We start from the raw sequence: 17,289 nt of genomic DNA on the forward strand, positions 1-17,289 counted from the left end.
TGTTGGTACAGGTCGACGAATTCATAACGGGTTGACTATTGTTGAGATGGATAGGGAACATGTAATTGATGATGATTACATGATTGATGAGCTTGATAGTGGGGCTGATGATGATAGTGTTGATGAGAGGCCACTAGTGATCAAATTTAATGAAGGTGAAAAACTTAGAAAAAAGTTCTCATTCAAGGTTGGAATGGAATTTGCATTTCTGAAACAATTTAAGAAAGTTGTACTTGAACACAATGTGTTGAATGGTGGGGAGGTGAGGTTTACCGAAAATGATTTGAACCAGATGTGGCTATTTTCAATGGTTCTATGATGATGTTGAGGATGAAAAAGACCAGTTTAGAAATCAAAAGAGTAGGCTGCAGAAGCTTGAACACGAAATTGAGGCTGCAAAAATGGAGGTGGAGTGTTTAAAGAAAAAGATTAGAGAATTACAAAATCAATTAAAGAAGATCATGAAATTTGAATTTTTTTGGAAGAGATTGTTTTGTCTTCTTTTAGTCATTGTTGTTTTTAGGATGTTGTAAAGTTGTTATTGTTTTTAGGATGTTTTAAGATCATGAACCTAGCTGATGTAACATAGTTTGGGTCAGATGCTACACATTGAATTTATGGGAAAAAAGTTTGTTACAGATGTATCACTTTCCATTTCAATAGGATAATTTAAGTGTTTCAATAATGAGTTTCAATTTATGTCACATGTTCAATAATCAATTTCTATCAGCTGGTTTCAAAATACTTTAACAACAATCACATGTTCAAAATTCAGACATGACATAGTTGCTTAAGGTTCAAAAATGCAAAATTAACATAGTTGATTAAGGTTCAAAATGCAGAATTAACACAGTTGCTTAATACCAACATTACTTGTCCAAAAAGATCTTACATAACACAGTTGCTTAATACCAACATTACTTGTCCAAAAAGATCTTACATAACACTATTGCTTAATACCAACATTACTTGTCCAAAAAGATCTTACACAAGGTTCAAAATGCAGAATTAACATAATTGCTTAATACAACACAAGTTCAAAACATAGGTCTTTGAAGTCTTACATAAAAGAAACAAAAAAGACAACCCAATTTAATAGTATGGAGACATATCATTTCATGAACTTGACTATAATAACTTCATGACCGCAGACATATCACTTACCTGAAAAACAATGTTGTCTTCGTTTCAACTTGACTTCGTCTTCGTTCATAGAAAAACTCCAGCTTTGCTTCATCTTCGTTATATAATGGTTGTTGCGCTAGGGTTTCTTTGTATCCCCTTTTTCTAATTTTGTGTTACTAATTTTAAATCCCAATTAAGTTTTGAAGTTATATCCTAGCTAGACAACAATCAATAATCTATGTGGCAATTTAATTAAACAAATATAACACGTGTATGCCATCTGGTTAAAACTATTGACTTTGACTAACAATTTGGACGGAAAGGACAAACGTGAACCTTTTTGAACAATTAAAAAATTACTTTAAAATTTTTTAAACTTAAGGAACCAAAATGAACCCAAAAATATATTCACGGGACAAAAAATGAATTTAGCCTATGATTTATCATATTTCCTATTTTATCTTTAAAAGTATTAGTATTAATTAAAATTTAAAAGTAAAACAAGAGGGTTTACGTTATTCATCTCATCTACTCCACTCCATCCTATGAGCTGTAAGCCTCTGACCATTCGTCATTCCATTAATTAAAACAACTCCTCTCTCTCTCTCTCTCTCTCTCTCTCTCTCTCTCTCTCTCACAACCCCATACTCCACTGTCTTCTTCCTCTCCACCATGTTCCCTCTCCACCACAAAAATCTTCACATTCCTCACTCCTCAATCATCTAACTCTCACAAATAAACCATGTCCAGCAAATGGAGAAAAGTCAAACTAGCTTTCGGATTCAATTCCTGTATTCACATTCCTAAACAATTAGACGATTCCTCCCCATCTCTCAACTCCGCCGCAAGATTCTCCGGCGCCATCCCATCCTCCGGTGACACCTCCGCTTCTAGTCTACCTATCCAATCACCTTCCTCCTCTTCTCACCGATCACTCAAATCCCCCAAGGTTAGCACCAGTTTACAATTACCCTTTACTCTTTTTCTATATAAAGTTTCAATTTTTATTGTTGGGTCTTTCTAAAGTTACCCTTTTGGCTCCTTCTACAATTCACCATTGAATCTCCATGCTAGATTCATGTCTATTACTAATTACTATTATTTTTATTTATTTTATTTTAATTATTTATGTTTTTTTTCAATTCCTTTTGGTAGTGTAAGAACAAAGTTACCATTACAATTTACAATTACAAGCACTTTTAGCTTGTAATGAATGAACATGATTAGATGTACGTCAATTTCAGCTATAATCAAAGGGGTAATTTTTGCTTTCAATTGGGTGGTGGAGTGTGACTCATTCTTTTTGACTATTCTGCATAAGTTTTTATTCTTGATTGTGTTGTTTTTAAACCCATTATTGGGTGGGGAATGGTTTTTAGTGGAGAGGAGGACCATTTACTTGAAATGGTTTGAATTTAAGACACTTCTTCATGTGTTGTCCATTACTTATTTAGTGTTCAAGTTTGTGGATGTGAGTGCAATATATCCTATCCTATAAACTTCGGACATCTAGACACCAACACCAGACACAACACTGATAATAATTTGAAAAAATATGCGTGATTGAATATAATTACATCTAGACACCAACACCAGACACAACACTGATAGTAGTTTGAAAAAATATGCATGATTGAATATAATTACATCGGTTAGATACCAGACACGCTTTCAATTTGAAGTGTCGGATTATTTTTAGCTAATTTCCATTCTAAGAATGAGGACATAGACAAAACAAAATGACCCCATAACCATTGATTGTGAAATTTAGGTTTGTGGACAAAGTAAAAGTTGGAATTTTGTAGGATAAACAATAGAAAATAGTGTGTACTAAAATAAAATAAAATGCTACATCATTGAATAAATCATCTTTGATTTCTCCTTCTTTCGATGTCATTTACTATATTTTATTAGTCAAATGTCTAGAAAGCATCAATTTTCTAGAGCTGTGATTAGAGACTTTGTCTTTTTTATTTTTTTAAAGTATTGTGGTTATGGTGTTGATTATTATCCTTTGGTGTACTCAAAGGTTTTGACCACTAAACGTTGACCTTAATTTAATCTTTGTAGTATATGTGGTAGATTTGATTGAGAATCTTGGCATCTAAGTGGGAATGTGTGGTAAAGATGGGTTATATTCTATTTCATCTTTTTATGCATTGGTTTTATTAGTGGGGTGGACCTACATTGAGACAAGAAGGCAGTGTTAGAGACACTATAATGTGCTAATAGTGACCTTTGCAAATATTGCATTCTTTTAAGTCCACTTTACTGTGCCACTGTTTAGATTTTCCTATTTTGTGAACTTGCTTCTTTTTCTTTTCATTATTTTAAGTTAGAATGGACATGTTTTTTTATTACTGAAATTTCTTTGCTTACTAATCATGTTTTCATTCAAAATCAAATTTTGTTACCGCAAAACCAAAATAACGCTTAGTAGTTAGCTATGAAGCAGAGACTCCAACACAGACACTAGGACACGACTCATACACTGACACTCTGACACTGATAATGTAAAAAATATAGGACATCATAATGGCAGTTGTAATATCTTCTTGTACTGAGATTTGTATCCATATGATCTGCAGGGAAATTGTGCAATATGCCTGAACTCGTTGAAACCAGGGAATGGCCAGGCCATTTTTACTGCAGAATGTACTCACTCTTTCCATTTCCACTGTATCACTTCCAATGTAAAACACGGGAACCAAATTTGCCCTGTTTGTCGAGCAAAGTGGAAAGAGGTTCCTTTTCAGAGCCCGGATTTACATCCTCGAAGCAGTCAATTAACAAGAGATAATGGGTGGCCGGCTGCCGTAAGGAGGCTTCCTTCTCCTACTCAAGTAAATGCAGGCGGACAGATTTCATCGCTTTATCATGTTTCCGAACCGGCTATTTTTGATGACGATGAAACTATTGACCAACACACTTCAATTCCTTGCAACAATAATAGTAACGAGACTGATCGTAACAATATAATGAATAAAGTTGAGATCAGAACATATCCTGAGGTTTCATCTGTTCCAAAATCAGCCTCTCGTGATGGATTTGCAGTGTTAATTCATCTGAAAGCTCCTCAGTCTGAGAGTAAACTAAATATTTCCGGAAATAATACAGATTCATCACCACCTCCGGTTGAAAACTCTCGTGCTTCGGTTGACCTTGTTACAGTCCTTGATGTAAGCGGTAGCATGTTAGGTACTAAGCTTGCATTGCTAAAACGAGCTATGGGTTTTGTCATTCAGAATATGGGTCCCTCAGATAGGCTGTCTGTCATTGCCTTCTCCTCCACGGCGCGCCGCATCTTTCCTCTTCGGAGGATGACTGATATCGGACGGCAAGAAGCGTTACAAGCTGTTAATTCTTTGGTTTCAAATGGCGGAACAAACATTGCCGAAGGCTTGAGGAAAGGTGCCAAAGTGTTTTCCGATCGTCGGTGGAAGAATCCAGTTTGCAGTATTATATTACTCTCGGATGGACAAGATACATACACAGTCAATAGCAGACCAGGTGTCGGAGCAGATTACCAGTCACTTGTCCCAAACACCATTCACCGTAATAATAACAGTTTAGGCTTGCAGATACCTGTGCATGCGTTCGGCTTCGGCGCTGACCACGATGCTACTTCAATGCATTCAATCTCCGAAATATCAGGAGGTACATTTTCTTTTATTGAAGCTGAGGAAGTAATTCAGGACGCGTTTGCGCAGTGTATCGGTGGACTGTTGAGTGTAGTAGTGCAGGAGGTAAAATTAGATATCAGGTGTGTTCATCCTCGGCTGCAACTTAATTCAGTAAAAGCAGGAAGTTATCGAACAAGTTTGACGACCGATGGAAGAATGGCTTCGATTAATGTTGGAGATTTGTATGCCGAAGAAGAGAGGGACTTTTTGGTGACAGTCAATGTTCCAACTGATAGTTCCAATGATGACATGTCATTGTTGAATGTTAAAGGTTTTTACAAAGACCCTATAACAAAAGAAATGGTTCCTTTGGAAGAATCAAGTGAAGTAAAAATCGAGAGACCAAACATAAGTAAAGAACTAGTCGTGTCAATTGAAGTAGACAGACAGCGGAACAGGCTTCAAGCAGCCGAGGCAATGTCCGAGGCAAGAATCGCAGCTGAACGCGGCCAACTATCTTCTGCAGTTTCCGTCCTAGATACCTGTCATAAGACATTGTCCGAATCTGTTTCAGCTATATCGGGTGATCGGTTATGCGTTTCACTTGCCGCAGAACTAAAAGAAATGCAGGAGAGAATGGCAAACCAACATATCTACGAGCAATCCGGAAGAGCTTACGTTTTATCAGGATTGAGCTCGCATTCAGCGCAAAGAGCAACAGCGCGAGGAGATTCTACCGACAGCACAACTCTTTTGCAGTCATATCAAACTCCTTCGATGGTTGATATGGTGACGCGTTCACAGACGATGGTGTTTGGTGCTCCACTTCGGCGTATCCTTCAACCTGCTAAATCATTTCCTGAGAGGCACAAAAGATGATGATAATAGCAATGGAATTTGAAAATTCTGCTTAGCATATACATAAACTTGTGGGAAAGAAGACCCTTTAAGATTATTGTTATTTTATTTTTTTTAATTTTGGTTAAGGTGAGGGGGGTATAATTAACAGGGAAGAGATTTTGGGGGGATATATATAAAAATTCCTGATTTTTGCCAAGTATAAAGTGTAAATGCATAGGTGGGATAATTGGGTTATGCAGATAATGGCGAAAAGGGACAAGTGTGATTGAGTGATGTGTATATAATTTAATGTTTTCAGTTGAATTGCATTGCACACTGGTGAGTTTTTTCACTTGATTATTATATGCATATTGATATGATATAATCTTCCTCTGGCTTCTTACTCTTTTATATTTTGTTACTTTAGTTTCTTTCAGGTGCATAGCATTAAGAGGAATGACTATTCTTATAAATTCGTAAAGAAAAAACGACATACTGCATAGCATTAAGAGGAATGACTATTCTTATAAAATCGCAAAGAAAAAACGACATACTCCCCCTGACCATATTATAAACAAATATTCTCTTTATAGTTTCATTGAATAATGAATGTATTTGGTCTTTTATGTAGACTAGATACATTCATTACAGAATGAATTTACAAAGAAAATCTTTATTTATAATAATGATCGGAGAGAGTATACTTCTGGAATAAATCCGGAAGAATACTTCCAAAAACATTTAGAATAAACTAGGCATGGTTGGTACGTGTGCATTGAGAAAGAATAAATGAATTAAGACATTTCTAGGTTTATGTAGATTTATTGTGTCTTCCCTCTTATTCTTGAGATTGATGATTCAGCCATAGTAAAACACTTGCATGTCAGCAGATTTGGCAGTTGAAGAGGATGAGTTTCTCTCTTCCATCTATGTGCAAGAGACAAAGAATAATCTTAGTCTCATTTGTTCTTTTAATGTCAATATGCATCATAACTTTGACACTGGTTGGAGTCAATTTAAACATTATGCATCATATATTTGACACTGGTTGGAGTCAATCTAAACATTAATTTCAATATCAATAATTGGGATGATGTGAGTAACATTTGTGACAAATCTCGGTCTACACATTGTGCTCTGGTAGTTAAAAGTTTTCAGAAGTAAATTTTCCAGACTATTTTTTTTTATAAAAGGAATGGGGTGTCTCATTTACGTATAGATTTGGGGTAATTAATATAGGGTGAATATAAATGTATCTCCGGATTAAGTTTTCGAAAAAAATGGTGTGAGTTTTGTTGTACCCCAAAATTTTTCTTATTGATTTCAATCGCTATTGACTTATGCTCAGAGTTGTTAATCCCGGATAGCGGAGCGGAGCGGCCAACCTCCGGAAATGGGAATAGTGGGAATAGCGGCATCCCGGATAGCGGGATAAATTTTTGTATACTAATAATTATATAATAATCTATAAACCACTCATAAAATATTTATAAAATATAATGTGAAACAAAGAATAATGCTTAATTAAGATTCAAAACATAAAGATTCAAATTAAATTTAATTTTAATAAATAAGTTAAATATTTAATAAATAGACTCAAAAAATATATAATTTGTTTATATATTTTCTTAAGATAATAGATAGATACAAAATTAGTTATAAAAAATAGGAAATAATATAAGATATGATTTTTTTGAATAAATATATAATAAGATTGATACTTAGTTAGTACTCTACCACTACCTGTCAAAAACATATACAGTATGTTAACCTAATTATCTCTAACTCCACCACGGCACAGATCTCACTTCTTCAACCAATCAACCCTAATTCACTTCTTCTTCAACCTCTCTCTCGCTTTGTGTCTCTCTCTCATTCTCAGTCTATGAATCATATCTTGGGAAACCCTAATTCACTTCTTCTTCAACCTCTCTCTCTCACTCACTCTCACTCTCTCTACGAATCAGATTTCACTTATTCTTCAACCTCTCTCTTGCACAGGGGTGTTTTGTTAATTTTGCCCAGAAAATTGTAAAAAAAAGGTAAAAAAGAACCGGAGCCGCTCCGCCCGGGAATTTTCCACGACTCGGGACCCGGTATAGCGGCTGAAGCGTCCGCTTTCTCATCTCCTGCTCCGCACCCTTCATATCGCGCGGCAGGGTGCTGCTCCGCTACGGAGCGCTGGGATAGCGGCCGGAGCGGCCGGGATTAATAACTCTGCTTATGCTTCACATTCATCTACATCTATCTATTAGGACAATAACCTCACAATCATGCATACAAGGTGTGGGATCACATTATGTTTCTTGTGATTTGAGTTTTCAATTTAAAAGAAGAGGATTTGTCTCTCAAGGTTTGATTCATCATCATCATCATCATCAAAAGGATCAATCTCTCCTCAATGCTAGGGTTTCATCAATTATTTCACCAGATGCTTCTATCGAATTGGGGTTTTGAATCTATTAACACAATAAGACATCATTGATTAGATTTAGGGTTCTCAAGCACCTCAAGTTGTTCTTTGATCAAGTCTTTGGTTCATTAAGACATTGTGTGTGGAGATTAGGGTTTTGGCCCTTCATCAGATAAAATTAGGACTAAGGTTTGAGCATCAAGGTACAATAATCAAGGGGATCTTCAAGGATATCATTTCATTGGCGTTTAAAGTCTCTCAAGATGTCCAACATCACTTTATGATCACAAGATTCTAATTGGTTAAAAATCACTTGATTCATCTAATACAAAGTCACTACTCAAAGTCAAAGTTTGACTTTTGAGATTTTTGGTCAACCATGGACTTCTCAAGTCAAGAATCATGAAGCTATGGCCAATATGTGCATTTGATTAAGCATAAACAAGAAAACCAAGCAAAAAATCAAAATTAGGGTTTTGGTAAATTTTTGAAGTACACAAATGTGTGTTCATCTAGCTTACTTTTCAAGATCATAACTTGTTCTTCAAGTATCCAAAAATTGCAAACGAGGGCTCTTTGGAAAGCTCTCTTGACATAATTCAATGCGGTAAGAAGATTTGAGGTCAAAAGGATCCCTAAAGTGCTCAAAATAGTTGGCCAAAGGTGATATTCCAAGTTGTTGAAAATCTCAAATACTTAGAAAATTTTCTAAGTGTTTTGACCTTACCAAGTACATGACTTTATGGCCAATTTGTGATCAATTCAAGCCACCATTTTTTTATGCTCAAGGGATGTATTTAAAGATGAAATTTGATGCTTCATTATTGTGGAAAGAATGGTCCAAAAAGCTCATGGAAATTGGAAGATATGAAGTGTTGAAGTTGAGGTTTCAAAGTTCTCAAAATGGCCAAACTCTTAGAAAAATTTTCTAAGTGTTTCACATCTCAGCATCTCATTTTGTTGGCCAGTTTTCTTCATGATCCAAGATGATTCAATGAAAGTGATCAACATGAAAGTTGTGGTATGTTATGTCCTCTTTTCAAATAATCCAAGAGTATGAATTTATCTTACTTGAGCTAGGAGTTTCAAAGAGGGGAGGATGGCATGTTAGAGCTGTATTGAAAGTCCAAAACATGTTGCATGTCATGTCCAAACATATGACATACCTCAAGATCTTTGATTGCAGACCTACATTTCTTCTAAATCTCAGCAAGAAGAGAGTTTTACACATACCTTTGGCGCATTACACATTTGGTTCAAGCATTATCCAAAGATCCATTCCACTTAGGGAGCATTTTATATAAAGCTTCGTATCCATTTCAATAAAGGTCACTTTAATCACAAGTTGACTTTGTGAAAGAGCTTAACCTCTGATTACACTCCATCTTAATCTCTGAGCACACTCCTCTACTTCTCCCTAATCTTTTCAACCACCCTAAAAAACTCAAGGCTATGGCTTAAGGACATGATACATCATGAAACCAACTTGTTCAAAATCAATTGAAACAAACAGAATGAAAGCTTCTCAAACTCATTTCATCTGATCACAAACCCTCCCAAGGACCTCTATAAATAGAGAGCCAAGTTCGAAACCTTAACACACCTCAGTTCACACAACATTCCACTCAAAAAACTCCATTGAAGCTCCCAAAATCCATTTCTTCTAATCTTGTTTCCCTTGCAAGTTTTTGTTGAAATTTCCATCCAAACACCATCCACGCACCATAACCAAGTTACTGTATGCATTAATCCATCACTGTAACCATCTAAACACTTCCCCCAACCTCACTCTAAACAGCTCTGCAAGTTGACTTGGGTGGAGATATCCAACGAGTTTCAAAACAAACTAAGCATACCATTACACTCCTAGAACATCAAAGAAGCTAATTGGATCTTTATTTCATCTCAAAAGTACCTGTAATGATGCATTGGACCGCAATTGGAAATCCCACGTGTTGTTAGAGAGAGAGAGAGTCCCTCTTCTCTCTAGTCTCTTAACGTGTTTTTCCCCTTTCCTTTAGGGTTTATGCAGCGGCGCCGCTTCTCCAGTACTTTGCTGGTTTCTTTTTCTTAGTCGTCTTGTGACTTCTAATATCTCTTCTCTTGTTAGAAGTCTCCGCTCAGTGGTTGTTTGCTTCTCACTTGGGCTCCTTTTGTTTTGTGTTAACCTTTCCTTGTTTGAGGCGATGGAGAAATGGAAGGAAATCCCTTTATCGAAGGAGGAAGAAGAAGGGATAACGGTGGAGAGCGAAGAAATATGTGGGGAGGAAACATTCCAACATACCCTAGCAGGCAGTTTGTGGACGGATAGTAGCTACAACTCAAGAGCTTTCACGAGCACAATGATTGGAGCGTGGAAACTTCGAAACCCCGTTGAAACACAACAACTCAGTAAAAACCTCTTTTTGTTTCGCTTTTCCACCCGGAGAGACCTTGAGAGTGTGCTGCGAAATGGACCATGGAGTTTTGACAGGAACATACTGGTACTCGCGAGGGTGTCGGGAGAGGAGCAGTCGTCGGAACTTAATATGCATTATGGAGTGTTCTGGTTCAGGGTGTACCAGTTACCACTGATGCTCAGATCTGAATCGATGGCAAAGAAGCTAGGAGGAATACTAGGAGTTTTTGAGGAGATGGATATGAAGGAAGCAAACAGAAACGGGAGATTTCTGCGAATAAAGGTGACTATTGATCTGAAACTACCTTTGAAGAGAGGCATAGTGATTAGATTTAAGGATAAGAACCTCAGAGTACACTTCAAATATGAGAGGCTTCCTACATTCTGTTTCATATGTGGCCGGCTGGGACATCAACTGAAGGACTGTGAAGTGACGGGGGAGCTGAACGAAGATGGTTTTGATGACATAGAAGAGCAGGATCTTTTGTATGGACAGTGGTTGCGGGCCTCTCCACTACCGACGGTTAATGATGATTTCAAGAAGAAGGATACGTCTTCAAGTTCCTGTAGCAGAAGCCTCTTCAACAACTCTTCGGGGCAGAGCAGGTGCGAGTCTAGAGGTAAGGAGAAAGAGGGTGAAGGTGAGGTGGAACAAACCAAGACCGATGCTGCAATGAACAACACAGGAGGACAGGTGAACAATATTAATCCCACCATTGGAGAAGGGAATACTCTGGAGATAGAAGAGGTGGCTTTCTCCTTGGGCGCGGTTGATATTTCAAAAGCCGAAAAAATAAAGGGTGATATCCAGAAGGGGCCAACTGTTAAGAAAAAGAAATGGACCAGAAGATAACCCACAAGGAAGCCTAGCACTAATCTCATACTGAAATAGGATTTGGAGACCGGAAAACGTCAATTGGTGGATGTTATGATAATTGAAGGGGAAATAGAGGGCTGCGGGAGTGGGGAGAAAAAGAGGAAGGGAGAGGAAGCTCCTAAGAAATGTCAATGTACAGAACCAGAGGGGGTGTTGGAAGTCCAACACCTCCTAAAACAATGAAAATCTTATCTTGGAACTGCAGGGGGTTGGGGAATCCCCGTGCAGTTCGAGCCTTGCTAAGGCTCAATCGTCTTGAAAATCCCGAGGTGATGTTCATTATGGAGTCTCGTCTGAAGGAGGAGGAAGTTACAACTATCAGCAGTAAGTTAAGTTTTGAAGGCTGTCAAGTGGTTGAGTGTAGGGGAGAGGGGAAGGAGAGGGCTGTAGGTCTTATTTTGTTCTGGAAGGAGAAGGTTCCTGTGAGCATTCTTTCTTTCTCTTTGCATCACATTGAATGTTCTGTGGAAGATGAGGAAGATGATCGGGGCTAGAAGTTGCTCTGTGTCTATGGGCACCCAGAGGAGCACAACAAAAGGAGAACGTGGCAGCTTATTGAAAACCTGATGAAGGACGGTGGGGACAGAATTATGTGCTGTGGGGACCTAAACGATATTCTATGGGATCATGAGAAAAAAGGAGGTTCAAGCAGAACAATCAGTCAATACACATGGGGATGTCAAACTGTTAACTTATGTGGGCTTACGGATCTAGGGTTTGAAGGTTATCCGTTTACATGGTCCAATGGGAGACGGGACTCAGAAAATGTTCAATGTCGCTTGGATAGGAGTTTGGCCACCAACAATTTTATCAATAGGTTTGCTCCAATTAAAGTGTACCATCTGTCTAGATTCGGGTCAGACCACGCGGCCATTAGAATCAACCTGGAAGATGACTCCAGCTCCATCAATTGTAAGGCCAAACGCACCCACTTGTTCCGTTTCGAAGAAGCTTGGAGTAGAGACCCCAGATGCGGGAAGTTCGTAGAGCAACTGTGGAATAATCCGGCAGCAAGAGGACAAAATAAATTTAAAGCTATGAAAGGGCTAGACCCGTTGTTCAAGGAATACAGGACAGGTGAGATAAATAAGGAGATCCGCCGAATTGAAGAGGCTTTGAGGAAGGATAAGTGCTGAAGTGGGGATAGTACTGATCTAAATAGGTACAGAGCTTTGGAAAGACAAAGAGATAACCTTCTCCGTGTTGAAGAGATTGTGTGGCGACAGCAAAGCAGAGCCTTATGGCTCAAGCATGGTGACAGGAACTCAAAGTTCTTTCATGGGAAGGCTAAACAAAGGAGGAAAACTAACAGCATAAAAAAGTTAAAAGATGATGAAGGGCACTGGTGGAGAGGGCACGATCACTGAGCGAATCCTTGTTACTTATTTCTCTGACTTGTTCTCCTCGTCTTTCCCTACAAACATCTCAGAGATGTGTGCTGTGGTAAATGGTAAGTTGCGTCAGGAGCATATTAATTGGTGTGAAACGATTTACACGCACGAGGAGGTGAAGGAAGCGGTTTTCCAGATGAATCCGTTAAAAGCTCTTGGGCCAGACGGTTTGTCGGCCCTTTTTTATCAGAAATTCTGGCACATAGTAGGTCCGGAGGTGAGCAATCTTGTCTTGGATATCCTGAATAACAAAAAGAGCCCCGCTTTGATTAACAGTACGCATATTGTGTTGATTCTGAAGTGTAAGAATCCGGCAAAACCAAAAGACTTTAGACCTATTAGCCTGTGTAATGTGGTCATGAAGATTGTGTCAAAAACCATAGCCAATAGAATAAAGCATATCCTCCCTGAAATAATTGATGAAGAACAGAGTGCGTTCTTTAAGGGTCGGCTCATCATGGACAACGCGTTGGTGGCTATGGAATGCTTTCATTGGTTGAAGAAGAAGGTCACCGGGAAGAAGGGTGTGATGGCGCTCAAACTTGACATGTCCAAAGCTTATGATAGGCTTGAGTGGTCTTTTATTATTGAAGTGTTATCATCCATGAGATTTCCATCCCCAATGGTGGATCTAATCAGCAAATGCATCTCGACAGTCTCCTATAAAGTTCTTATCAATGGTGTGCCCAGCACGAGCTTCACTCCGGAGAGGGGAATTCGGCAAGGAGATCCCCTCTCTCCTTACTTATTTATTTTGTGCGCTAATGTTTTTTCAGGTTTGCTTAGGAGAGCCGCGATCAACAAACAGGTCCATGGTATACAGATTGCGAGAAGGGCTCCTACGATAACTCATTTATTCTTCGCAGATGATTGTATTCTGTTTACCAGGGCTAATCAAGAAGAAGCTTCTCACATCAAAGACCTCCTTAAGACTTACGAGACTGCCTTTGGCCAAGTGGTGAGTTTCGAGAAATCGAAAGTCTCCTTCAGCAGGAACGTAAATGAATCAGCTAAAGACAGCGTCAGAAGCTGCCTAGGGGTCAGAACTGTCACAAACCACTCAAAATATCTTGGGCTCCCGGTGGTGTTTGGCAGGTCGAAGCGCGAAATTTTTTCTATGGTTATTGAGAGAGTGTGGAAGAAAGTCAAGGGATGGAAGGAGAAGTTCTTATCAACGGCGGGAAAGGAGGTTCTAATCAAAGCAGTTGCATAAGAAATTCCGACTTACATCATGAGCTGTTACAAATTACCGGAGTCGGTTTGTCATGATATCGAAGCTATCCTAGCGAGATTTTGGTGGGGTGCGAACAATGGGAATAGTCGTATTCACTGGCTCGGCTGGGAAAATCTGTCAAAGGCTAAGGGAGTTGGTGGCCTGGGCTTCAAAAACATCAGTGATTTTAATTCCTCCCTTTTGGGGAAACATTATTGGCGGCTGATGTCGGAGGAAAACTCCTTGGTGGCTAGAGTGTTTAAAGGGAGATATTATCCTAGGGGGACCATTAAGGAAAGCACAGTTGGTTATAAACCAAGCTACGTGTGGAGAAGCATCTTAGGCGCGAGGGATGTTGTGCAACGGGGGTCGCGATGGAGGATTGGGGACGGGACTAGAGTGAAGGTGATCAAGGACAGCTGGATTCCTAGTAGCCCGGGTTTCAAGCTTCTGCTGCCTACCCACAACCTGAATGATGACTCTAAAGTCTGTGATTTAATAGATAGGGACTTGGGGGTGTGGAACAAAGATATTATTTTTGCAAGCTTTGCGGAGGATGAAGCTAAGAAGATTGTCAGTATACCTCTTCCTCGCCTGCCAACCGATGATAAGATGATTTGGCACCATGAGAAGAGCGGGGAGTTTTCGGTTAGAACAACGTATCATGCTTCTGTGGCCTTTAGAGACCCCCTCAAACTTGGCCTGTCTAGCTCCACAAATCACAAGCTGTGGAAAGAGATTTGGAGGGTTCCTATCATTAACAGAATGTGTAACTTTATGTGGAGATTGGCCAAGAATATTCTGCCCACAAGAGGTAATCTAAGTCATAAAGGCTTAACCATCGATCCTTTATGCCCTTTCTGCAGCTCTGAGACGGAAACCACTAGTCACATATTCATGGAATGTTTCTTTGTGAGGCAAGCCATTTTCTCTTCCCCCATATGTTATCGTGTTCCTGCAGGATTGAATCTTAATGACTGGATTCTCTCTTTTCTGTCTTGTGGTGACTCTTTCAGCAAACAACTGCTATGCAACATCCTTTACAAGGTTTGGGCAGCAAGGAATGACTTGGTGTTTCAAGAGAAACAGGCTTCTCCGGTTGCTGTGGCCCTCGATGCATTAATTTGTGTGCAGGAGTTCCAAAAGGAGAATCCGGATCCCCCTCGGCAGTGGCATGTGAATAACTTCCCCGATTCTGTTCCCACCGGTGTTCACATTGTTTAGGTGGACGCTGGCTTGTCTAGAGATGGTTCTGTCGTTTTCGGTTGTGTTGTCAAGAACCATAGGAAGGATATTGTGGTGGCAGCTAGCAAGCAAGAGTGTATCGAGGCTGAACCTGGACTGGCGGAGATGCTGGCTTTGAGATGGTGTATCTCTTTGACTTTGGAGCTCAAACTGGATAAGGTGGTTTTTCAGTCGGACGCACTAAATGTTGTGGACTGTATCAATTCGCTTGCTTGTAATGCGGTTTATGAGCCCATTGCGGCGGATTGTAGACATTTGTTATGTATGTTTTCTGTAGGTTCTGTTATTTTCATAGGAAGAGACTATAATACTGATGCTCACAATGTGGTGCAGCTAGGCAAGTCCCACGGGTCCAGAACCTGGTTAGGGGGGTACCCTTCTGCTCTTCCTGTTAACTTGGCTGCTTCAGCCCTTTGATTTTAATGAAATCTTCTTTCCAGTCAAAAAAAAATGAGGCATTGAACCTTCTCCAATAGGTAACTTTCTTTGCACTTCGAACTCTCATGTTCATGCATCATTTTAAACATTTCTTGATAGCACAATGCTTGCTTTGATGTGGGGAATGAAAGCCCTAACATATTATTGATTGATATCGTGTGCTATTTAATTTAACTTTAAATTTTTAGGGTTTACTAGTTTTTGATTAAATTCGTGTTATTCTTTAAGTTTCAATTTAAGTTAATGGTATATTTGGAATCCTCATGAAATTCTAAGCAAGATAATATATTTACTTTCCTTTTTTGGTTCAAATTTGTGAAACCTCCATTATTGTGTACAAGCTTGATTACGAGGAGGAAAAAGGCAGGTTGCGCGCATGTTTTTTGAATTCAGTGACTTGCTTTGAGTTATATTTTATTCAATGCATATTATGTATGAATGCGCCCCATGTGATGTAGTGGTTGGTGTGTTTGGTTGTTGACCTGAGGGACCTGGGTTCGACTCCAACGCCCCCATCTTTTTTCTTTCTTTTCTTCTTTCTCTTCTTTTCTTTTTCCATTTTTATTTTATTTTTCTTTTTAATCTTTTTTCTTTTATTTTATTTTATCAAACTTGATTTTTTTCTCCCAAATATTTTTATAAACTCAAAAATAATTATTTTCATCTTGATTTTATTTTCTTTTCACCATTTAATTTTAATTCATATAAAAATTACAAAAAATGTTTAAATTGATATAATTTAAACATTTTCTAATTTATTCTCACCACATAGAAATGTCCCAAAATATTTTTGATGATTGTTCACATACTTTTAGTACTTTGATTAAATTATGTTGGTTACTTAGAAAAACCATAAAAATATAAGTTTATTCTTGATCTTTTCCTTTAACTTTTTCCAACATTTCCTTGATGTTTTATCTTTATGTTGCTAAATGTCATGTCTTAACATGTCCTTGATGCTTTCCATCTTGATGCTTGATTAATTTAACTGTGTTTAGTACTTGATTGCTCTTGATGCCTAAGTTAGGGTTTCAACTTGAATTTGCTTGAAATGATGTCTTTGAATGTTGTACCAACCCTAATTGTCTTTTTTCTTTGTCATGGTGGATGTAGTGATCTTTGGGTTGTTAAGGTTGACATGCTTTAATGTTTATTTCATGGACTTTGATAATTGATTCTTTGATGCATAACTTTCCTCTTTTAGGGTTTAAGATTGAAATTTGTTTTAACATGATCTCTTTGTTTATCCTTGAATTTTATGCATATTGATCCACATTAGGGTTTAATCTTGATCTCACCATGTTTAAATAATCCATGTTTTGTCTTTCCTTGTCATTATGTGGATGTGTTGATCATTACTTCTTGTTTACTCACATACTTGATATGTTCACATACATATATATGCTCACATACTTGACATGTTCACACACACACACACACACACACACACACACACACACACACACACACACACACACACACACACACACACACACACACACACACTTATGCTCACATACTTGGAATGTTCACACACACATCTATGCTCACATGATTACTGATACATGCCCACCATGTTCACATAACTATTCATTTATTTGACTTACATTGAGCCATACTTGATCTTTCCATACTTGATTGCTTGTTAGACCCCTTGTCCTGACTTTGCTTTATCTTGTTTGGGTACATGGCATGATTACTTGTGTATACTTGTCTTTGCTTGATC

The 17,289-nt window shown here is 38.4% G+C and overlaps 2 protein-coding genes across 2 annotated transcripts; both read left to right on the top strand.

Moving 5' to 3' along the window:
- The first annotated feature begins 1,660 nt into the window (after window positions 1-1,660).
- On the top strand, window positions 1,661-5,940 carry LOC131601883 (E3 ubiquitin-protein ligase WAV3-like). Its single transcript, XM_058873804.1, has 2 exons — window positions 1,661-2,074; window positions 3,714-5,940. Exons 1-2 carry the CDS (start codon window positions 1,868-1,870, stop codon window positions 5,625-5,627), a joined length of 2,121 nt encoding a protein of 706 aa, XP_058729787.1. The 5' UTR covers window positions 1,661-1,867; the 3' UTR covers window positions 5,628-5,940.
- Window positions 5,941-10,187: 4,247 nt separating this feature from the next.
- LOC131605074 (uncharacterized) lies at window positions 10,188-11,252 on the top strand. The gene has a single exon (XM_058877472.1). It carries the CDS (start codon window positions 10,188-10,190, stop codon window positions 11,250-11,252), a length of 1,065 nt encoding a protein of 354 aa, XP_058733455.1.
- The last annotated feature ends 6,037 nt before the right edge of the window (window positions 11,253-17,289 follow it).

Source organism: Vicia villosa, linkage group LG5 (assembly GCF_029867415.1).
Source record: "Vicia villosa cultivar HV-30 ecotype Madison, WI linkage group LG5, Vvil1.0, whole genome shotgun sequence".
NCBI classification, from domain to species: Eukaryota; Viridiplantae; Streptophyta; class Magnoliopsida; order Fabales; family Fabaceae; genus Vicia; species Vicia villosa.